This window comes from Trichoderma aggressivum (genome assembly GCF_033847375.1).
Source record: "Trichoderma aggressivum f. europaeum strain CBS 100526 chromosome Unknown scaffold_001, whole genome shotgun sequence".
Taxonomy (NCBI): Eukaryota; Fungi; Ascomycota; class Sordariomycetes; order Hypocreales; family Hypocreaceae; genus Trichoderma; species Trichoderma aggressivum.
Window position 1 is genome coordinate 323,509 of NW_026946367.1, and position 22,878 is coordinate 346,386.

Here is a 22,878-nt window from a genome sequence, read left to right on the forward strand (position 1 = left end):
TATTTCGCAAATGCCCAAAAAAATCCAATTATAAGCCTTTCAAATAACGTCCCCTTAGTGAATGGGCCAAGCACCCCCCCCCCCCCCCCCCCCCCCCTCTCTCCCCTAATTCCATTGGCACTTTAGTAAAGCGCACAAGTACAGGAACATATTCACGCCATACCCAAGGCTGGACTTGTTAGTTCCATATACTTAAGCGAGAAATCGAAGCTGCCTACATAGCTGTGCAAGGGGCCATCCGTACTTCGGGGCGTGACGACTCGTCGATGCCAAGTGATGGTTTCTCCACTGCCCAGCGATTGACTGGACCTTTGGGTCCACGGCCACTGTCATCCCTGTCTTGTTGATTTTCCTTTGTTCGTTTGCTGGCCCTAGCGCCCTGGCGTGCTCGTCAAGTCGTCAATTGCGGCCGACGGTCAGGTTACCTATTTCTATGAAGACAAAGAACAAAGAAAGTATGAGCTTGCCCGGCCTGCTCCTCAAGTCAGCGCCGGGCTGCGTACGAGTATAGTCTGGCTGCCACGCAGGGCTCGTTATAAATTATGATTCCTTAATGTTAGATTAGAACTTCTAAATCTCTCCCATTATTCATCACCCAGCACCATGGATAATTACGCCATGACTGGGCAGTATAGCCATCATAGCTCTAACAATGACCATGAGTCCAATAATATTGTGTTGCAGACCAGCGGGGATATGGGCCTGTTCCTCACGCCATCTCTTGCTGAAGACGATATCATAATGTCTCCTGCTAATGGGCAACACCAATACCCTATATCCGGCAATGAGCCCCTTGCCCCAAACAACTGGGCACCACCTCCCCACCCGGCTCACCAAGCTGAGATGGCAGGATCTCTTAATGAAGTCGATGGTCTATTCGACAACCAACCCGCTGGGGATGCGGCCTATGCTTCTCCCGATGTTCTTTCTACGGCCGTTGATGGAGCCCAGGATACGCCGTCCCATGTTCTCGCCAACACACCTGCAACCGCCAACGGGCAGCCTCCCGGCCAACGCAGGTCCCGTGCACGGCCGCTGGATCCTCAACTTTGGGAGCATCACAAAGCCAACATCTATTCTTACTATATAGAACAAGACTGTGCTTTATCGGCAACTATGGACCTAATGCAAGCAAACTACCAGTTTCAAGCAACGTAAGTGTCAGACAGCTGTTCTTAGTATCCAACAGAGAATACGGTAATCTAACCGACCCCCTAGAGAGAAGATGTATAAATACAGGTTCAAAAAATGGAAGTGGTCCAAGAATCCGCCAAGAGTCATAGCTGCGAGTATGCTCGACATTGCCGAGCAGAGGCAGCCCGTCGAGCGGATAAAGAAGCTGCAGAGCAGACATTCCGCTGAAGACTCGTTTATACAGGAGGGTAAGTCGGCTATCCTATACATTTACACTAGGCTGCAATACAGCCAAGCACTGCGCAATCTAACGACATGTAAAAGGCTCTTCTATACATGACGAATTCACCTACCGGACACCAACACCACCATCTTCCGGCGTTATCGTTACCGCCGCCGAGAGCGTCTTCGAGAACTTGCAGGGCACTGATGGTGATCTGGATATGGCCGGTGCAGCCACTGCCGATACGTGCACCCAGGACTTGCGCAAGTTCCTGGACGAAGGCTTTTGTCGCACCAATGCTACTCCAGAAGAGCTCTATTCCCGCGTTCAAGAAGCTGTGAAAGCGATCGGGGAAGGTACCTGTAATCACGAAGAGGCGGGATCAGCCTTCAGAGCTGCATTTTCCTACTACAGACACCACTGGTCTCCAACCCACAGCAAAACGCTAGAGATTGGCTATTTTCTGGCCACTTTCTACGTCAAAACAGGGCGTGTCAATGATGCCCATTGCATTCTTGACTGGATGACCAAAGAGCACTGTGATGACACCAAGTCTTGCCACGCCGGGACTATAACCCATTTGATCAGTACTATAGGCATCCTTCGCCAAACACGAAGGGACAAAGAGGCAAACATGCTTACAATTCAACTCTTGAAACATCATCAAGCTCCAGAGGCGGGTCATTTCCTCCTGCAAAGCCCTTCTGACCCTTCTGGGCCTTGTGCTGGGTCGAATGAGATGATTGAGGACCTCATAGCATCGAGCGAACCCGAGAAGCTCGCGGCCATGTCAACTATTTTGGAACGCCTTTCAACCGATTCCAAGAACCATCAGCTACTCCAAGATCTACTCCCTCGTTATGTACAGAAGTGCGATGGCCAACCGACGCTTGAGAATCAAGCCATCCACTCTGGATGCATTTTGGCGGCAGCATTAGTTACGAGTGCTCAATATGCGAGGGCTATAAACACTCTCAAGGAGGCAGAGCGGCTCTTGAATCCGTTCTTGAATGGGAACAATGAATCCCAGTGCCCATTGGAGCCCTCAACGCTCACACTGGCTCGGCGTCTTGCTTTTACATATGCCGATGCAAACGATCCAAATGCATGCTTGAGAGTATTAAGCACCACATTAGAGCATATCGTCTTTGATGAACTCATGGATGTTGGCACTGGCTACGGCCTTGCGGTGTGCGATTTCCTCATGTCGACGGCATCTGAACTCCATGAAAAGGGTTTCTGTAAACGAAGCGGTGGTTGGATGAACCAAGCTCTCCTAAAATCTCAAACCATATTTGGGGATGATCATGAATGTACGAAGCGGATACAAGAAGTAATGACTACTTGCGATATGGATATTTATTTTGGTGGTCCACCTGGGACTTGTTAGAAGCGAAGTTGGTTCAATCTATGGACCTACATATGCAACAAGATGGAAATTTTGGAGATTGATTCGAAAGATGGGGTTTGGACTGGGATATCTGGTATACAAGATTGCCTGTTGGAAAGATGGGGTTTGGACTGGGATATCAGATGGAAATCTTGGAGATTGATTCGAAAGATGGGGTTTGGACTGGGATTAAACATTGGGAATGGAATGGGAAGACGGGTAAGACGGGTTTATGCTGGTATAATGAAAGCGACAGTGTTTATTGGATTGGTCTACAAGATGATTGGCCTACAAGATTGATTAAAGCAAGTGGCCGCGTATTTGACAGATGGTAATATTTGGTTTAGCACTTTAATACATCCAATTTTGCTTGCTTAATACTTGTGTACTTTTGCCCTTGGTGACGACCTTTACCACGAACATATCTACATGCAAGTCCAATGATTCGCTTTCCAAGCTTGAGTAGATAATTTAAGCTACCTATAGATCATGCGCACAGGCACTTTTTGAACACTGAGACCGAAGATGACGTCGTCGGTACTTTGAGCCTCTGGTTCCTGTGACTCAAGTTCAATATACCCTACACCATCCCCGGAGTAAATATTTCCGTGTTGGTCTAACACTCCCTCGATTCCATTCTCGGGAATCCACAACTGATTCATTTGTTCGTATCATGGAGTTATCCCACGGCCAATCGAGCGGATTAACGTTTTCTCCAAAGGCTTCTTCGCAAATACGACGTTGGTCATACCAAGGACCTCGCCGAGGCTATAGGCTGCTACTTCAAAGATCTTGTCCGCATTTGGATGCAGGGAATCGTCAATGACTATGTAGCATAATTGTCAGTCAAGGCCTCATGCTAGAAAGGAACAAAGATGGTCTCAATTAATACAATAAGTTCCTTTGCCAGAAGCGAAGTGAAGGCCTTGCGTGATAATACAAGTGATCCGAACAGTAAGCTTGGCTAGAACGGAGTATCCATACTATTGCGGCGCTGGGACTGATGTACTCCTTTCAGTATCTTTATGTAGCTATCTATCTAGATATCGCCAACGTGTACATTCGGTCTTGTTGGATTCTTTCCTGCCCCATAATCGTCAATAATGCCGTTAATCTTGTCGGCATCTAACCCCTTGACAACCTGAAATGGAGTCGGCTTAAAAATCCCCTTCTCAACAAGATCTGGGAAAGACTTCCAAAAGATCGTTGAGAGCTCTCGTCTATCGTCTTCATGTGGGCGGCAGAGGAAACGTCGCAACTCGTATCTTGCCTGCTTGTTGAGTCTAGTGTCATCAACTTCGCCAGCCGTTAAAGGAACCAGTATTCCCTTCTTGCTATTTGACAGAAGGTTGGCCCCTAGGGTCAAGTCTGGCGCCTGAACTGCGGTGCATACGTGCAAAAGGTTATCTCCCACAATGCCTCGTACTTGAGCTTCAATGTCGCCGTCGCTCAGTGTTCTGTCAATGACATGGGTGGCTCCGAGTTCGAGAAGAAGGTCGGATTTAGTCTTGCCCGCGATTGCGACTATGGTACCTAACCCGGCCCATTTAGCAATTTGAATGGCAAATTTCCCGCAGTTGGAACCACCTCCAACGATAACTAGAGGTGTGTTCTTGTAATCGAAGTACTGTCCTTCTGGCGTCAAAGGAGAAGGGATGGCATGAGTAGATGGGTGAAACAGAGCAATGTACATGGTGAGTGCGTTCAATGGTAATGTCGCGGCCTCGTCCTGTGTGATTGAGGAGGGAACGCGACCCATGAAGCTGACATCCATGAGTGCGTACTCTTGGGTGCCCATGTAATCTCCCTTGAATGGATCTCCATTACCGAACACCAGATCGCCAACCTTAAACTTGTTGACATCTTTGCCAAGAGCATGTACAACGCCAACGAGATCAATTCCAAATGGTGAGGGCATATTATCGCCAATGAAGTACCCCAAATCACGAACATACTGGTCGTGGGGGTTTACTATTTTGGTCAGTCGTGCTAGTCAAACTCTGGAGCATCATCACACGAACATCCTACGATGTTGACCTTCACCAAGACTTCATTGGGCCCAGGGGTCGGCACAGGTCTGGTTTGCAAGGCAAGTCGCTGGCCACGCCCTGTAATCACCACCGCTTTTTGTTCCGCCATGGCTGTGGTTGTAGAATTGCACGTTTTGTGTTAATGATGTGACAGAGTTTGGTGCTCCAATGACAGATTGGATATTCTAGACTTTGGTTGGGGATTGAGAGATGTTTATACTACCACCTCTATGGCTAGGTAGTTGTCAGTTCCCTATTTTGATAGCAGTTTATTTGTGTGTTCATTAATCACGAACTGGGAGTTGGAATCATTTTTATATTTCCATACCTAGTTTAGCAAGCCATCGATGTCATTACTGAAAGAATAGTGACTTGCATTTCAGCCCATCATGTTGCTGGACGACAATTTAATAATCAGGATAGTATTCAGATTAATATACAATTCCGAATCTCATACCATTTGCAACACAATTCCGCCAGGATCCCAGTCTCAGGTAACCTAACTTAGTCTTAGTACGCTATTTTCCAAGCCCATGATTTCAAAGCAACTCTACTTGTCAAACGATGCCCTTCTTAGGCTCCGTGATGCAATCTCCAATGCGTCGACTATTTACTAAGCTTGCACTGTAAGCAATCGATCGCTGGCACAAACCCCCGCGCTGGGTCCGGAGAATATATCAATGATTTGTAGGACCATTAATCCGCAACTCCGTGTGGTGTTCTTACTCCGCACCGGATGGATGGAGAGCTAATGGAGAGCTACATGGGCGTCCAGCCTCCGGTTTTCTGACCATCAGCCAAAATCTCGTCTGCCACGATCGCTCTAAAGCAACTTGATTGTCCATATCAACACTCAATTTCTTCTTAACTACTCGTTTAACCCCCATAAGAGATCTCCTGATTTCTTCAATCTCTTCGACATCCTCGTTTTCTATCCAAATCACACTTACTAGCTATGACCAAGCATTACTCAATGTGACGCCCCGGGCTGGGCGCAGCGACAAGACTGGCTAGGCACCTAGGTGAGAAAAAAATGGCATCTGCTCAAGGCAACCTTGGGAGCATGATACTATGAGTCGAAGTAGTGTCCATTGAATCGCCGTTTATTCCCATTATGCATTGACAGAAATGAATAGCACATCGACCATCATGGCACGTTCATTTCACTGCCATCGGTTGATGAGCATAAAAAGCATTGAAGTTATACAATCGGCGGGGTCAACAATATATTTGTCGTAGATTACTCCGTAGCTATTTTCTCGATGCACGTCTATAATTAAACACAGCCCTGAAGTCATAAGCTAAGCATTAGGCAGATCATTGCGTCCAATCGACAAACCTTTAGCGCTTACATATTTGCATCAGGCAGCAAAACATCAGTTTATCTGCCTTGTCGATCTCGCGTTTAGCGGTCAACCAAGCCCCCAAGGTGAACCATATAATACTAGAGACACGGCAATGGACGTGCGATTTCAACCTGGAGAATACAAACTCGACTCAAACCCAACTACTTCTACAATCCAACTCCCTCCTCGCGAGACTGAGTGGATCGCATGGTTTAATTGCCGCGGTAGCCCTCAGTTCACAACCTCCACAACTATAAACCAACATCATGGGATCAGGGAGCCAGGCCAGCGAAGAAGACACTGACGCTGTCTTTATTGGCCGAGATGATATCAGTGATTACAATCCGGCGCAGTTGCTTCCCGAGCTTCCAGAGGTCATCGAGAAAATTCGAGCTTGGTTGCAGCCAACAGCATACGACATCGCTGGGGGAGAATACCGGAGGCACTTGTCGTCTCACGTTGCCGGCACAGGACACTGGCTCACCTCGAGTGATCAATATAAAGAATGGATGACAAGCGACGAGCATGGAATGCTCTGGATCAAGGGCATCCCGGGATCTGGAAAGTCAGTAATGGCGGCCAATCTAATCAATGATATTGCCAAGTCGAATCCAGGCTGTCCGGTGTTGTACTTCTTTTTCCGCCAAATTATTGACGCCAATCATGAGCCTCGAGCTTTACTACGTGATTGGATGGACCAAATCTTGAGTTATAGCCCACCTTTACAGAAGCAACTGAAGGAGTATGTACAGGAGAATCGATCTCTTGACAGCATATCTCCGGAAACTATGTGGAATCACTTGCGCCTAGCCTTTGTCAGTCTTCCTGGAAAAGTCTTCTGCGTCGCTGACGCACTTGATGAGATGGATCGTGGCAATGAGAGGTTCCTCAGGACACTTGGAGACATTAGCCAATGGCGACCAAAGACGGTCAAGTTCTTGATCACCAGCCGTCCAGTGTCAAGTGTAGAAGTGCCACTAAGAAAGGCCCGTTGCCTGCACATCCGTTTGCAGGAAACCTTGGTTGATATGGACATTTCAACCTATGTCCATTTCGCTCTATCAAGATCCAGCATCCCAGAGAGCGATTGGAAAACGATTGCGGATGCGGTCCCGGGCCGTGCGAATGGCTTGTTTCTCTACGCCAAACTAGCCATGGATGCGTTTCTCGAGCCAAACGTCGACATCAATGCAGTTCTCCTGAAGCTCCCAACAGATTTAAACGCCTTATATACCGACCTATTGAGAGAGCATGCAAAAAGATCTGGTGTGCCGGATAATATTCAGCACCTCATTTTGCAATCTGTCACTCATGCTACTCGTCCTTTGAGACTGCTTGAGCTAGCAGAAATGATCAGGATCAGCATGTTTAACGATTCCAAGTGGGATATAAAAGCTACCAAGGGACTCATCAGAGCTGCATGTGGCCCATTGCTGGAAATATTACCTGATGAAACAGTTTCGGTAATACACCACTCTTTCACTGAATACCTTAAGGGTACTACACGACCGGGCGAGGGCCAACACATTGGGTATCCTGTCCTGCAGATGGGCCCAACGCACGCTCAACTTGCCTTGCAGTGTATTCTGTACTTGAATTCTGGGTGCTTGAATTCCGTCGTCCTTGAGACGGATGAAGAAATTGCCGAGATGCCACACGACCAATGGGGACGCGGCGGTGGCTATTTCGAGATGAGGCGCAAAGTAGAGGAGATGGAAGTCGAAATCAGGCTTCAGTACCCATTCTTTGAGTATGCAGCCAGTAATTGGCACCAGCATATTGCAAAATCCGAAGCTGCCGGCCAGGATCAGAAAGAGATCAACGCAAAGCTTAACGAACTATTTGGACTCGATAACAATATGAGGGCATGGCTCAAGATGAGGTGGCCAGAACACAGCATGGGCGCTAGAAATGTCACACAGCTTCATCTCGCGGCCAAAACAGGCCTGGCATCATACGTGAAAGAATTACTGGGAAGCTTCGACATAAATGTGCCGGACATCTACGATAAAACACCTCTGTAAGCTATAGCTCTCTCTCCTGCAAACTGACTACTATTGAAATAGTGATGAGTTTTCTAGAATCACATTACTAACATCAACACAACGTCTAGTTGGTGGGCCGCTTCCGGGGGACATGCGGAAATTATTTCGATATTGATAGAAAACGGTGCAGATCCAGATCGACCTGACAGTTATTCTGGCCGCAGGCCTCTTCATGAAGCGGCTAGCCACGACCACCCTGCAGCCATAGAAACACTACTGAAGGCCGGGGTCAGTCCTTCAACGAAAAAGACTCTTGATAATCCTTGGGATAGGCGTAGCCGTTCCCGGTCATCGATTGGCGACACACCGGTCGAGTATGCCTGTAATGGCAATATGAAGGCACTGAAAGCATTTCTCCCCTTTATAAGAGACGATTTGGATTTGATGCACCGTGCCTTGGCGTGGGCAGCCAAATCGAAATCATCGAAATGCGTTGACTTGCTGCTTCAGCAACCGGGCGTGGATATCAACAAAACCGTTAACGGCCAGACGATGCTTTACAGAGCTTGCGAGGCAGTTGATGAAGACATGGTGGCAATGCTATTGAAGGCTGGAGCGGATGTTAATATTATATGCGATGCCGGTGAGGATGCGGCTTGGCGATGGACATATACGCAAGATGAACCCGCCAGACTGACCTGCTTCTTTGCTCTATGTAATCAAACCGGCAGTGAATATTATAACGACAAACTGCAAGTTATATTCTCGCTTCTGGTCGAGGCCGGAGTTGACATTCATTACCGGACACCGTTGGGTGAAACAGCATTACATACCGCCGCTCATTGTCCAGTCCTCATCAAGTTGCTGTTAGAAGCAGGGCTTGATGCAAATGCCACCGATATCACTGGCGCAACTCCCCTTCACGTTATGCGTTCAGGATCGGCACCCTGGATACCGTCTATAGAACTTCTTGTTGAGCAAGGGCATGCTGATATCAATGCTACAAATGAATACGGGCAAACAATTCTTCACTGTCTTATCCACAATGGTGATGAACCAACAACTCTAAGATTCTTGGAGTATGGACCAAACTGCAATGCAGTCGATAACATGGGCAACACTCCATTGCATGCCCTTATGCAGCAACCTAAACTAACCGCAGAACTGGTCAAGGCCGTACTCGCTGGAGGAGTCGATCCCAACGCACGAAATCACGACGGTGTGACTGCAATACTAATTTGGAACAAGTCCAGCGGGGATCGGACAGATATTCTAGACATCCTTCTCGAGGCGGGTGCCGATATCAACGCGGTGGACACGCATGGAAACAATCCAATCTTTCGATCACTCCCCCTTTTCTTGTTTATGAACGAGAAGGACCCACACAAAGATATTAAATATTTTATCGATCGAGGAGTTTCACCATTCCAACGCAATTTCCGTGGCGAAACAGCTCTGCACTACGCCATGAAGTGCCCCAATGCCTATGAGTCGAGATCCGGGGCCGATAATCCCATGACGAGGCTTGAATTCCTGCTTAGTGTAAACCTCGACGTGAAGGCTGTTGACTATAACGGAAATAACCTCCTTCATACACTTGCCATGTTGGGTGTAAACCACAGCTCTTATCATGGCCCGCCATTATTAGAACTCTGGGAGAAGCTTCTCGGTATGGGCTTAGACTTGGAGCAGAAGAACCATGCCGGTCGCACACCACTGCACTTCTTATGCGCAGCCCATGATCGTTGGCTTCACATGCCGCCAGGAAAAACCATGCCCATTGATCTCGTCATTTCCCGAACAAATAATATCAATGGCCCCGATAATGATGGAATCACTCCTCTCCACATAGCTGTGTGTTGCCAAGGGCTGTATGCCAAAAAGCTGATTGATGCTGGCGCAAATCCTCTGGTTTATACTCATGAAAGGCTGACTCCTCTTCATCTTGCTGCCCGGTGCAGAGACAGCAACAATGTCGGCCTACTGTTAGACGCACTGAGGAAACAACAGCAGGACCTACCAGATACTAACAACACCCAGTCAGGAAAAGTAATGGGCGTGGATGCGAAAGTAAAAACTGGCCTGGTCTCCAATACACCTCTTTACTACGCCTGTAGGTCCGGAAGACCTGAAACAGTGTCTCTGCTGCTGGAAGCTGGAGCAGATGCTAAACTCAACGACATCTTCCGAGGCTGTCTTGAATTTGAAGAAGAGTGCATACTATGGAAGCATCCTCATGCGCAACAAGATGGTGGCGAATATTCAGACAGGGCACCTCTACACCTTCGTGATTCATTCCGTCCCGATGGATCTTGCCAGAGCCACAGTACAGTTCCGGGTATAGGTATAGGCGACACAGCACGGCTTGATGAGATTGTTGATATGCTTGTCGAGCATGGAGCCGATATTTCTTTGCGAGTAAATCGCCCTGGGAGGCGGGAAGAAGGCGTCATCAACACAGCCGTCGCGAAACAAAGGAATTATACTGCTTCCTGTTTAATGCGCGCTCTCGGTACGGACGCCACAGAAGGGATGGATAAGCTCACAAAGTTCTCTCAAGTTGCACGTCGCCATGAGCAAGAAGCTGCGGTTGAGACCCTGACATCGTCACGCCTTATTCATCCCGGAGACGAGGGTCAATCCGTGCCATTAAACTTTGTCACGCGGTTTTTGATTCGGAGAGAATATCATCTTCTAGAAGAACTTGTTCGGCTAGGAGCAACATTTCTTCCCAAATTTACTCGAGATTCCGAGGACAAGCCAAACGAGAACGCCACCTTGTTACATCTTATACAGCTTGGCTTCACGTCGCTTGTTGACAAGATAGCATCCATTGAGACGGAGGCACAGTTAGAGAAAGGAGAATGGCATGCTTTTGGCGACAAAACAAAGCCAGGCTTGTTCTTCTCAAAGAGAGATGGCACTGCAGCTCCTTTTACGCCATTTCTTCTTGCCGCCGTTCAGAGAGAGTTGCCAAACATGGATATGGTTCGATTGCTTGTTGAGAAGTTTGCGGTCAACGTCAACGAGACTGGCACTGATATGGAATCCGCTCTCTTTGGGGTCGCACGAGGCAATACCTGGTGGCAAGTCTGCCAGGCATTGCCTTATCTGCTTGATGCCGGCGCGGACATTCACATGCGTAATGCAAAGGGGCAGACGCCACTCCATATGGCTCTCCAAGGAGACGGCAATTATCCAGGACCCTTTAACTGGGAAGCAGCCAAGATACTAATCGAAAGAGGAGCAGATGTCAATGCGGTTGACGGCCAGGGCCAGAGCTGTCTTGCATGCGCACAGCATAACGTCGATATGGTCCATCTTCTCATCAAGCATGGAGCAACCGTCACGCTGGACTCGATTTTTGGCGCCATTGACTCCAGTAATGCTGAAGTTCTTCAAGCGCTCTTGTCTAGCGGTATAGACATAAATGTTGTGGGAGACGCGCCGGTCGATGAGTCAGACGTGAGGAGAAGAAAGAAGATGGGTACATATGAGGAGCCACATAAAGAATTCCCACTGCATTTTGCCGCCAGGCATTTGAGCTTGGATTGGTGTCAGTCGCACAACTTTCATCAGGACCTCGCCATGAGAACGAAGATCATTAAGATACTCATTCAGCATGGAGCTGATCCGTTTGCAAAATTCCTCAAGAGAGACAAAAAGGCCGAGGACGATTCCAATCTCGCAGAAACACAAATCACCACTATCGATGTGCCTAAAGGCTATAGGGAATGCACCTTATTACATTACGTACTTGGTTCGGATATACTTGCAGATCCGTTTCTTCAAATTCCAAATCTCGACGTCAACCATCGAGACGCCAAAGGCCGCACCCTCCTCCATGCGATCTGCGATAATGCCGGTGGCTATGATGATGGTGGTGGCCCCGATCATATCATCGGATCAGACGCGAATAACGACGTGATTGCGCCGGAGGAGCGAGTTACCTCATTTCAGCAACTTTTGTCTCTCGGTGCAGAATTGGAGGCGACAGATCACTTTGGCCGAAACGTCATTCATTATATGCTTGCTGCTGAAGAGCGCCTTTATTATTCTACCTTGTACCAGAAATCCCTGGCCTACGTTCTTGAAAAGGCCCCCGGTTTAATGAACCAGGCGGACAGAAATGGCGATACTCCGTTTCACTATGCCGTGAGGCGTGCCAACCGTCGGGAGACTGCCGAGGAATTAGAGGTGCTGTTGGCAGCGGGAGCAGATCCTACAGTTGTCAACAAGAAGGGAGAAACTCTGCTGCATATACTAGGAGCGGGTATTTCTCATGTGAGTCTACGCACCTTCTTTCACACCTTGGTCGGTCGCGGTGTTGATATAAATGCTCGCAACAACCGTGGGGAGACGGCATTGTTTTCATTCTATAGTTTGCCAAAGTTTGAGAGGTGGCTGTATTCCAGCCATGAAATCAAACCTTCACCAGAACTTGTCAAGCCAATGCTGGAAACCATAGGTGGCGACTTCTTTGTTAGGGATAACCGAGGACGAGGTCTCTTACATGCCGCTGCGGCTGGGGATGTCGAACGATTTCAGGAGCTTAGGGATCTAGGGCTCGATCCCATGATGGAGGATGAGGCTCAGCAGACGGCGATTGATGTGGCTGCTGCGCGTGGAAACAGGGATGTTTTGGAGTTGTTTGAAAAGAAGGAATAAGGAAGGCAATATCTGTGAAATATTGAGCACGAAGATGGGTGTACATCAGGAATCCAATCATTCGTTACATAGAGGCGCTCTATATTTTCACTACAAAACAAGGTCACGGAATTGACAAGAGATTTAAAAAAGTGAATTGGTGCTATGCAATCATATGCAGTAAGGCGGCATTGCAGATATTAATACTTCTATGCAAGCCCGTAAGGAGCTGGCTGGCTCAGGTGCAGATGTAAAAGTTGTTGTCGCCAGGCTTCGTCTTGTGGGCGTAAGTACCGCAGTATCTTTGAACGTTAGCAGTATTCACGTAATTTCAACTATGAGTGTGTTTGAGCTTACCTCGCCTCCAAAACACCTCCGACCTCTGTGAAGGTGAAAATACCCCTAACGAGTCCAGGGTCTCCTCCCGTGTATTCAATCGTCCAACTGAGCGGGAACCCCCAGAGATCACCGGGGCAGTCAGGACGATCAAAATAGTATCTATGAGGGTATAGGCGAGCCCCTTTGGAATCAATGTTAGTGGTTTAAATCATCGCCGAGGCACAAATATTTGGGCTTCCACTCACCAATAGGACTATTCTTGTGTTTAATAGCGGCTTCTCCAGCTTTCTCAACATCCGAAACCTGGAATGCGCGGCTGACACCACCTGAAAAAATAAGATAATGTTATTTTCACTTGTGTGTTTGGAAGTCTTACTGCATTTCACTTCTTTCTTCGGAAGATTGGTCACCTTGGCATTGACTCCCGAGGCAGCTAGAAGCACAGTGAAGAATGAAAGAGGCTTCATTATGGAAAGAGTTGAGTAAAGATAGATATGAGCAAACTGATCTGGTTGATTATGGGTTGAGTGAATGGAGTGAGATGAGGATCGGATTGAAGACTTGGGGGATAGATATCTCAACTTATAGCTTTTCCGTTATACGGGTTTGTGACATCGAGTGAAATTACGTTATATACAATTACATCATTTGTTCCACCGGCTACATCACAATATGCTTAACAAGGCCCCGTTTGTCTCGTATGATTCGGTGGCTTGCAGGCGTACATGTCCGATCAGAGGTCTTCAGACCTATCACATTTGCATACTTGGCATTCATCGTGGTTTTCATGTTCGTCTGCCCTTGCTGCTTCTTGATGTTACAAGAAGGCGGAGACCCCCTCTGCCAATACTACTTCATAATCAGCATAAGACATACGTTGACTGAACTATTTCACCGACAGATGTCTCGGAAGTCGGCGGCCAGGAGGAGGGAGGATTCACGGTGGGATTGTTTAGAAACCGCTATCAACAACAACTGACGAGTATTAGGCCTTCGAGAAGATGCCTCATATCAGCTTACACAATGGCCGACAACAGTAAGCCATGATCGTGGCTGGCGGAAGTCTTGTTGTAGAGATGATGGCGGGAGGCTGGTACTATCAACGAGAACCGCCGCAATGGAGCTCGTATTCCACTATCCCGCGCATATGCACGTCACAATCAAGTCTCAACATGTGGCGAGCTGACAGTGAGTACACACACAACTCACTCACGTAACACTAAGCTGCAGTCACCTTGCAGCCGTCATTGACAAGACGGGTTCTCTGTAACACTTCCCCGCGGCACAAGGAGCAAACACGGAATCCGTAAACAAATTTTTAGCAATCCAGCAGGGAGAGATGACCTACATCAAGTTTACATTAACATATGTTAATGTCCTAAAGCGGAACATCAAAAAACACCACGCTATTGTGAAAACGGGTTGGGTCATCGCAAATCTCACAAGTGATACATGCCATTTGTAATAATTAGATTGCTCTGAAACATTGTCAGGCACCGTACTAATATTTCCAACGTAATTCTGTATTTGCCACCTCCTCTTGGGATGAAAGACATGCATCAATGTTGTGCCACCGGCTGACACCTGCGTGTTGTGCCGATGCATTCGGTGAGAAGGTATGGACGTGATGACTTCCGGCCGGCTTTGCGACCACTTTTATGATCCATCAGGAGACTAGTATCTCCACGGTGGCAATGAGCGGTGTGACTATCTTGGACCTAGAGTATTCTCTTTGAGCCAAAGGGCTCTGCGGTGGTGGTGGAACATTTACGTGAATCAACAGTTGAAATGCAAGGAGCCGAGAGACTGAATTCACTCATAACGTAGGCCAAACGAACTATACGACCACCTTCAATAGGTAAATACAAATATTTTTGAAGATCCAAATAAGGCATCCTGACCACGGGTTAATCAGGAAAAATTCATGTGCTCTTGCATAGCTTCATTCATAGAGTCAAGAATGATCTGTAGCGGCCGATTCATTCCTCCCATTTGCCTCGAGATCGCTTTCTTCCCTCGGGCCGTCTCTGTCTTCCAGCGATAACAAGGGACTTTCTGGTTGTGTGAAAAACAACTCCGGAGTATAAGTCTAAAGGACATCTTCATCGCTCTGGAATAGAGCCTCGAACCTTTTGTCACCTTGAAACTTGGTACGATTGCTGCCGCCGCGGCGCAGTAGAATAACCGCTGGCTCTTTAGACCTAATCACCTTCTTCCAATCTTTCAAGGGCCACTACGTATGGACTAGGCACTGATTCAGCCGCGCTGTTCTTCATCTTCGTCCTCGTGCTGCGCTTTTTAACCGGCCTGATTTCCTAAGACCTGTATCTTTCAACACCTTCCACACCGTCGTAGATGATACAGGATGGCCTGCTTGAGTTATCTCGGCAACTATGTCAGCACATGACTTTTCCCCGTTGCGACTATCGCGCTTGAAGTTTTCGGCAACAGCTTATTCAACTTCTTCAGTCCGTTTTTTGGGGCCTTCCACTCCTCGGCCGGTCAGACACAAAGGAATTGCTTATTTGTAACAGCCGGACTGATGGGTCGAAGCCATATTTGAGGCACCGGCTGTAAATCCGGTTCACCTGACGGACCGAGAGGCCTATGACGGCGGATATCTCTGACGAAGACCAGGTTGTTGAAGCCTTTAGAGCTAGAATCGCGCCTCTCATCGGACTTTTCACGGCTCATCGTGTTTGTTGCACTCATGGCGATAGCTATAGCTGTTGAAAATAGGGGATGTTGCTTGTGTTGGGTCGATCCCGTCTTTTTCCTACCCAATCCCTGCCAGCATGTTAGGCATAATATATATTAGCTGCCTTAGTTGTTTATTCCCATCTCTATCTCACATTTGCATTCCGTCACCAATCACAATTGCCCTGCCAACTCTACTTCCCTCGATACTTCATGATCCCCCAAGATACCTGGTATATAATAATGATAACAGGAATAAAGACTAGTAATGCCGAGGACAAGGCCGCAAAAAGTAATGTCAAGATCGAAAACCACCAAAAGATCCGCTGCACCGCCCGAAGCCCGTCTTCACCAATTCCCCCAGACAGCAGCGAATCATCGGGCACAGAGAGCATCACTTGCATCGAAGAGAGAATGAGAGAGACACTAGCAAATATGAACGCCAGCGGTACCGCGGCATTCTGAACGAAGGCCAATGCCGACCATGGGGACTCGTGGTAAAATCGTGACTTGTTGCCTGCGCTCTTGGGCCGAAAGATGAAAATGGCCCAGTTCAAGCGCGTAAGGCGAACCTGACCATAGTGATACCGTTTTGCTACATTTTCATCACGTAAAAGGCGAAACCCGCGAATAAACGTGGACCATCTAGGCCAGGTGATGTCTTCCGGGATGAGACCATGGTCTCTTGCGATTCGAAGATCTGATTGATGCTGAATGAGATGAGAATATGATCTCAAGAATCCCAAAGCCATTGCCCGATAAGAATCCGACTCAGACAACACTACCCTTGAAGTGTGCAAATCCGATGCCAGATGTCGCGTCCAAAAGTCATAGTTGAGTAAGCAAACTGGGATTGGCTTTATGAAAACACTCTTTTCTTGTCGTACGAGATGAAACCGGGGATCCTCAACCGGTACAATCCTTCTGCCCTTGAAATTTTGCACATGGAGCGCATCGATGTTGCTACTGAGCTTTCTTGCGAATATATGCAGCACGTTGTAAAGCTCGTCCAAGATCGGTGTAGCAAGCTCATTGTGCAAAAAGCCTTCAATCCCAGCTAACGGTATCGCTGGTTCTCCAGGAATATAGTCAATGAGGCCATACTCGTGCTGCGGGGTCTGCGTTGAGGCGGATTACTCTGCGTTGGGGATCCGTTCGCGAGATTCGTCAAGACGGCTATCATCAAGCGCATCTGTTCTGGTGAAAGGAGGCTCATTCATCGTTTTGGACAATGCCACGTTCCTTGAGCTGTGAATCAACTAGTTTAAACTCACAGTCGCAGCTTTGAATACATAGTTCGAGTACAACTCCTGATATGTACTTTAGCTCGCTCTTCAGCGTAGGATTGCCAAGCTAAATAGGTGTTACAGGGTATCATAGCCATCAATGATCACCTGGAGAGCATATTTTCCTGATAGAGTCATCAAGTGTACATCTTACGTATGTGAATGGGTTCGGCCTATATCAGTTCCAATCTCTGGCAGTATCACAGCATCTGCTGTCTTAGTTTAGTCAAAGCTTTTACTCCTTACCGCGCAATGTACGACTTGGCAAATGCGGGCCACGAGAATCACTTGCTGCAACACGAAATCCGATCCCGGATATGAACAGCTTTTAGAATACGATCGGATTCAATACGCCCAGCATAAACTCCATCTTTGATATGTGAATCCAGCGATGTTTATATAAAATACCACCACAACGACGGGGTTCAAGTGGATCTAAACGTGTTAGCGGCCGGAGTTTCGGTGCGATCTTGCAGTCTTGGTCGGAGTTGGAGCGGGTCCCGGAACTCTAAGCAATTGTATTGGTGCTGTTGTAAGATGCGTCCCTGAAGATATATCTCGACGACTCTTATTGAAGCCTATAAAACACATTGTATTCACTAAATATTCATATTTTACAGCATATTTCAGTCACTTTCCGGCCGATTCGGCCCCGATTGTACGTCAAATGCTAGTTACATCCAAGTATAAATGACGGAGCATCCAGCTTTCCCATCTTCTCTCCTCTCTCCTCCTCAATCACATCTCCTCAAGTTCGTTCGACAACTGCATTCACAATGTCTCCCATCCGTGTCGGTCTCGTTGGACTCAGCACTGAACCAGCCGGTGTCGGCCAAGGTAAATGGGGCGTTTCCGCTCACCTGGCCTCCCTCCGTCCCTCCCCTCATTACGAAATCGTTGCCATATGCAATTCGTCAGTTGAATCAGCTCGTCGTTCAATCGAATATCACAAGCTGCCTTCATCTGTCAAGGCATACGGCAGCGTCGAAGACCTAGCCAATGATCCCCATGTCGATCTCATCGATGTGGCCATTGTGGTTTCGAGGCATTTGCTTGCTGCTAAGCCTGCCCTATTGGCCAAGAAGCAAGTCTTTGTGGAATGGCCCTTGGGTACCAGCACCGCACAAGCCGAGGAGATGCTTCAACTGGCCAAAGAGTCCAATTTGAAGACCATAGTCGGGACACAGTTCTGCACAGACCCATGGCTTGCAAAAGCCAAAGAGTTGATTGAGAGTGGAGCAATCGGCAGAGTAACCAGTTCCGACGTCCAGATTGCGCCTCCCAATGGATCGATCCAGACATGGACGGCAGAAGCTGAGTTTTACCTGGATTTTGAGAGTGGTGGGGACGAATACCACATCAATTTTGCCCATTGTGAGTACTCTTTTCATACGCGATGATGGTCTCGAAACTGACTTGCACCTGCAATAAGTCTTAAGTGGCTTTGTCCATGTGCTCGGTGATTTTGCCAGTGTCAAATCAACTTTCGCCGTCCAGCAGCCAATCGTAAAGCTCATCAGCAGCAAGACCGGAGAAGTCGTCAATCCCGAGAAGAAAAGAACCTCACCCGATCACATCTTCGTCCAAGGCACGTTGGAAAGTGGCGCTGTTGTGAGTATCTCCACGCGCACACCTCCACGACCGATTGATGGAGGTCTACGCTGGCTCATTTCCGGCATTGAAGGAGAGATAGAGCTCGCAACTAAGGGCAGAGGATATCAGACGGGGTCCAATGCCAGGACTCTGCGTCTTATTGGAAAAGACGGAGAAGTAAAAACAATTGACTGGGAGCAAGATGAGCCCAGCCATATCAAGGATGTTGCTCCGCCTGGAGTGAATACTGCAAGATTATTCGAGGCATACGCGCTCAAAAAGGACTGCTATTCCGATTTTGAAAAGGCCGTCAAGCTGCATAAACTTTTGGACAGGATCTCAAAGGATGCTGGATACATGTAAGGTAGATGCACACCAAAGAAGTCTACTGTAGTTCATAGTCGATGGCATTTTTGGCAAATGAAAGCCCTCGTGGCACTTGCATCTACTGCATTGCTTGCATGATTTCGTGCCGCGATAGCAAAGAAAGATACGACTCTACAAAACAGGTTAGAACATGCTTAAATGAAAAGTCTGTAGCAATACGTACGACCAATCTGCCATCGGCGTCCGAGAATCTCCATCCCATGCTTGATAACATGCAACTTATCAGCAACAGTATCACCAGGAGTAGATCTTGAAGCGCGCAAATAAATCAGCGCCACCTTGTAAAGCATATGCAAGAGGAATGGGGATGCAAAGTCGTGTATTTTCTTAAAGGGCTGCTGTGCGATGTACATGGACATCTGCAAAGCCGTTTGAGAAATCAGGTTGCTTTCCGTAGATAGCTGGTCAAGTGATATACCAGATGTGTCTGCTCCGCTCTTATTCTTTGACTGAGAACAGTCCAGCAGGAGTATTCCACTTGTAGCCATTAGTAACTATGTAGGTAGGATGGATGGATCCGTTCAAGTACACGTACCAATAGCACACAGCTGTTTGGGCACAGAACTCTAGTTGCCTCAAGTGCGCTTCTAGCTTTGAAACGCTGACCAGAGAAAATATGGTGCGTCTCAGCTGTGCTGTCTCGCTCTCACTGAATCCTTCGGCAACGTGTCGTAGGACCTGGCCGATTAGATGGGCAGCTTGTGCGAAACGGGCAAATCGGCCCAGATCAAGTGCGCTGGCGGAGCCGAGTGTGTATGCATCCTCAGGCCGGCAGGTCTAGATATTTTATATTAGCTTAGATCTATGAGTACATTGTTTATCGTAGTGTTACTCACCCCATTATTGAAATTGGCATCGTCAACGGGGAGGATATTCTCCAAGATTGGGTCAGGCGTTACTAGATGGCGACTTGGGTCCGACAAGTTTAGGAATCTGACACGATAGTTAGTATCAACATGTCGTGAGGAAAAGACAAAGGGAACCGTACCTATCTAAAACAAGAATCGCCCACCACACTCGACGGCGTTCCTCCAATTCGTTCCTCGAGACTCCGTTCAACTCGCGGCATAAAATCGACTTGTCAATCCCCAAGGCGGTAGCATAACGAGCACACTCAGAAATAGATAAGAATGCCGATGGATAAACGCCATGTCCCATCTCATAAATGGCTATGAGAACCGAGGCCTGAATCACCTGGAGAGACAAAGCTCCCGAATGCTCAATTCGAAACTGCAAGTACTTTGTGATTTGGTAAAGCGGCGTTCTCGGTCCCGAAACTTGCTCGCAGGACAATTTCATGGCGAGGATGAGAAAGAAGAGCTCGGCGCGCTTATGGGTCAACCAGCTAACCAGGTTGGCCAGGAACTGGGTTTTCGATACGATTGGCATCCATTCTTGAACAGAGGAAAAGAATTGATCAGATATCGCCTTGATATTTGCGACGTCGCCGACCAAGTCCGATACATCTTTCGTAATTAGGTAGTCAATATCCGGCTCCGGTACCTTGAGCTGAGCACTGTTGAAAGCTTCGGGATCAAGGAAGCGCTCAGTGAGAAAGTTGACCCCAGCAGAATGAGAGGGCACAAGATGGAAGTTGTCATAGTCCGGGCTTGCTTGCGAGGGCTCGGCTGTGGCTGAAGCCTGATCTGTAAGTAAGCCAGAGGTGGGAGAGATGACTGCATTGGTGGTGGTTGGCGACTTTCGCTCTCGCTTCTTACGACGGTAGGGATAGTCGCACACGATCCGCTTCCTGTAAGGGGGTCGCCGATTAGTAAATAGGCACTGGAAGAGCGCATGTCAATGTAATCAGATGAGGAGAGCCCTCACTGGAGACAGCCTTTGCACTGAGGAATGGCGCGGTCGCATCGCCGCTTGGAGTCCCGGCATGCCAAACAGGCGAATGGCGCCGGCGTCGTTGCCAGAGCCTCATAACGCCGCTCCATGGTGGAATAGGGACACACGCTATAAGCGTTCTCGGCGCGCAATGGCAGTGGTCGGGCGTTTGCAAGGCGAGTTTGCTAGTTGATCTGCGGCATATTGCGGACAGATGCAGGCAGATATCACCGCTCAAGTGCGGGTGGCCCGGTTTGGGTGAAGGGTTTCGATGCTGACAAATGGTCGGTTTGAGAGAATAATACGGAGAGCCGAGGTAGTGAGATGAGGCTGCGATCCAAATCTGATGAGATGCAAGATGCTAGTATTGGCATTGTTCTGCATGGCCTCGATCTAGCCTAGAGTCTGAGCTACATATTCGATAGACATTTACACCGTTTCACGTAATACAGCAATAGATTGTTGATATGCGCGCGTGTTACCTGTACCTGTATTTCTAATCCTGAAAGAGAACTCTCTATACACTAGACATTGTATGTAGGACACACTCATATCGAACATTGAGTCTCAACAATGTTCAAGGTTTCCACTTCCCAGTCTTTATTGCTACCCGCCAAATCTCATCCTTAATGGCCTCTCCAAACTTTTTCGTTGTTCCCTTGCCACCCATATCGGGCGTAACAACCTCTGTTTCAGCACGAGCCATGACGTTCTCTATCGCTTTCAGCAATGCATCCGCCGCCTCGCGATGTTCAAAATGGTGCAGCAACATCTGACCAGCCCAAATCATGCCCACCGGATTCGCAATGCCTTGTCCCGCAATATCCGGAGCGCTTCCGTGGACCGGTTCGAATAGGCTTGGGAACTTGCCCTCGGGGTTGATGTTAGCTGACGGGGCAATGCCAATGGTGCCAGTGCATGCTGGGCCGAGATCTGACAGAATATCTCCAAACAGGTTGCTGCCGACCACCACGTCGAATTTCTTGGGCCGTTGGACGAAATGAGCTGTCAGGATGTCGATGTGGTATTTTTCGACGGAGACGTCTGGATACTTGGTAGACATCTCCTGAACCCTGGAATCCCAGTAAGGCATTGTGATGCTGATGCCGTTACTCTTCGTTGCGCTGGTCAACAGCTTCCGCGGTCGGCTCAGCGCAAGATCAAAGGCATATTTGAGTACGCGATCTACTCCCGTCCTCGTCATGACCGTTTCCTGAATCACAATCTCACGGTCCGTCCCCTCAAACATCTTTCCTCCAATGCTGCTGTACTCTCCCTCGGTGTTCTCCCGCACGATCCAAAAGTCGATATCGCCCGGCTTGCGGTTGGCCAATGGACTCGGCACACCAGGCATTAGGCGACAAGGGCGGAGGTTGATATACTGATCAAATTCGCGGCGAAACTTAATCAAGCTACCCCATAGGGATACGTCGTCCGGAACGAGATCTGGCATACCCACGGCTCCAAAGTAGATGGCGTCAAACGGAAGAAGCTTCTCCTTCCAGTCGGGAGGCATCATTGCGCCATGCTCCTTGTAATAGTCGCAGCTCGCAAAGTCGAAATGTTCAAACTCCAGCTGGATCTTGTAGATTGAAGCGATGCTTTCCAGACACATGACGCCAAATTCCATCACCTCTTTTCCGATGCCATCGCCAGGAATGACGGCGATTTTGAGAGACTGGCGGGCCGGCATCTTTGCTGCTGGGGGTGGTGGTGGAGGAGGAGGGCGACGCGATAGCAGAGTAGCCAAAGACTTCATAGAACAAGAGTGGAAGTAGAGAAAATAATGGGAAAATAAATCTGGGTAAAACGATGGATATGAGAGGTGGAAGAAATGAAAGAAATACAAAGAAGAGAGATTGCATCACGCAACAACTGATCAGCATGCGTACGCACGCTTGTTCTTTCTTCCGCAGTTGATTCGCATACAGAAGTAGCCGACTGCAGCGCGGGGTATTGTGTTGCCAGTTGAGATGCATGTTTCGGAA

The 22,878-nt window shown here is 48.2% G+C and overlaps 7 protein-coding genes across 7 annotated transcripts; 3 read left to right on the plus strand and 4 right to left on the minus strand.

Moving 5' to 3' along the window:
* Positions 1–603: 603 nt before the first annotated feature.
* Triagg1_11 (uncharacterized protein) lies at positions 604–2,747 on the plus strand (the record flags this gene model as incomplete). The annotated part of the gene is made up of 3 exons (XM_062894907.1): positions 604–1,154; positions 1,219–1,382; positions 1,459–2,747. The coding sequence occupies 3 exons, from the start codon at positions 604–606 to the stop codon at positions 2,745–2,747; spliced, it is 2,004 nt and encodes a 667-aa protein (XP_062760361.1).
* Positions 2,748–3,786: 1,039 nt separating this feature from the next.
* On the minus strand, positions 3,787–4,886 carry Triagg1_12 (uncharacterized protein; the record flags this gene model as incomplete). The annotated part of the gene is made up of 2 exons (XM_062895018.1): positions 3,787–4,718; positions 4,769–4,886. 2 exons carry the CDS (start codon positions 4,884–4,886, stop codon positions 3,787–3,789), a joined length of 1,050 nt encoding a protein of 349 aa, XP_062760362.1.
* A 1,503-nt stretch (positions 4,887–6,389) lies between these two features.
* Positions 6,390–12,776, plus strand: Triagg1_14 (uncharacterized protein; the record flags this gene model as incomplete). The annotated part of the gene is made up of 2 exons (XM_062895128.1): positions 6,390–8,143; positions 8,237–12,776. The coding sequence occupies 2 exons, from the start codon at positions 6,390–6,392 to the stop codon at positions 12,774–12,776; spliced, it is 6,294 nt and encodes a 2,097-aa protein (XP_062760364.1).
* Positions 12,777–12,993: 217 nt separating this feature from the next.
* Positions 12,994–13,561, minus strand: Triagg1_15 (uncharacterized protein; the record flags this gene model as incomplete). The annotated part of the gene is made up of 4 exons (XM_062895144.1): positions 12,994–13,057; positions 13,113–13,275; positions 13,340–13,420; positions 13,471–13,561. 4 exons carry the CDS (start codon positions 13,559–13,561, stop codon positions 12,994–12,996), a joined length of 399 nt encoding a protein of 132 aa, XP_062760365.1.
* A 4,292-nt stretch (positions 13,562–17,853) lies between these two features.
* Positions 17,854–19,033, plus strand: Triagg1_16 (uncharacterized protein; the record flags this gene model as incomplete). The annotated part of the gene is made up of 2 exons (XM_062895155.1): positions 17,854–18,451; positions 18,510–19,033. The coding sequence occupies 2 exons, from the start codon at positions 17,854–17,856 to the stop codon at positions 19,031–19,033; spliced, it is 1,122 nt and encodes a 373-aa protein (XP_062760366.1).
* Positions 19,034–19,115: 82 nt separating this feature from the next.
* Triagg1_17 (transcriptional regulator family: Fungal Specific TF) lies at positions 19,116–21,000 on the minus strand (the record flags this gene model as incomplete). The annotated part of the gene is made up of 6 exons (XM_062895166.1): positions 19,116–19,168; positions 19,221–19,534; positions 19,593–19,834; positions 19,894–19,990; positions 20,046–20,807; positions 20,885–21,000. 6 exons carry the CDS (start codon positions 20,998–21,000, stop codon positions 19,116–19,118), a joined length of 1,584 nt encoding a protein of 527 aa, XP_062760367.1.
* Positions 21,001–21,467: 467 nt separating this feature from the next.
* Triagg1_18 (uncharacterized protein) lies at positions 21,468–22,649 on the minus strand (the record flags this gene model as incomplete). The annotated part of the gene is made up of 1 exon (XM_062895177.1): positions 21,468–22,649. The coding sequence occupies one exon, from the start codon at positions 22,647–22,649 to the stop codon at positions 21,468–21,470; it is 1,182 nt and encodes a 393-aa protein (XP_062760368.1).
* Positions 22,650–22,878: the final 229 nt, after the last annotated feature.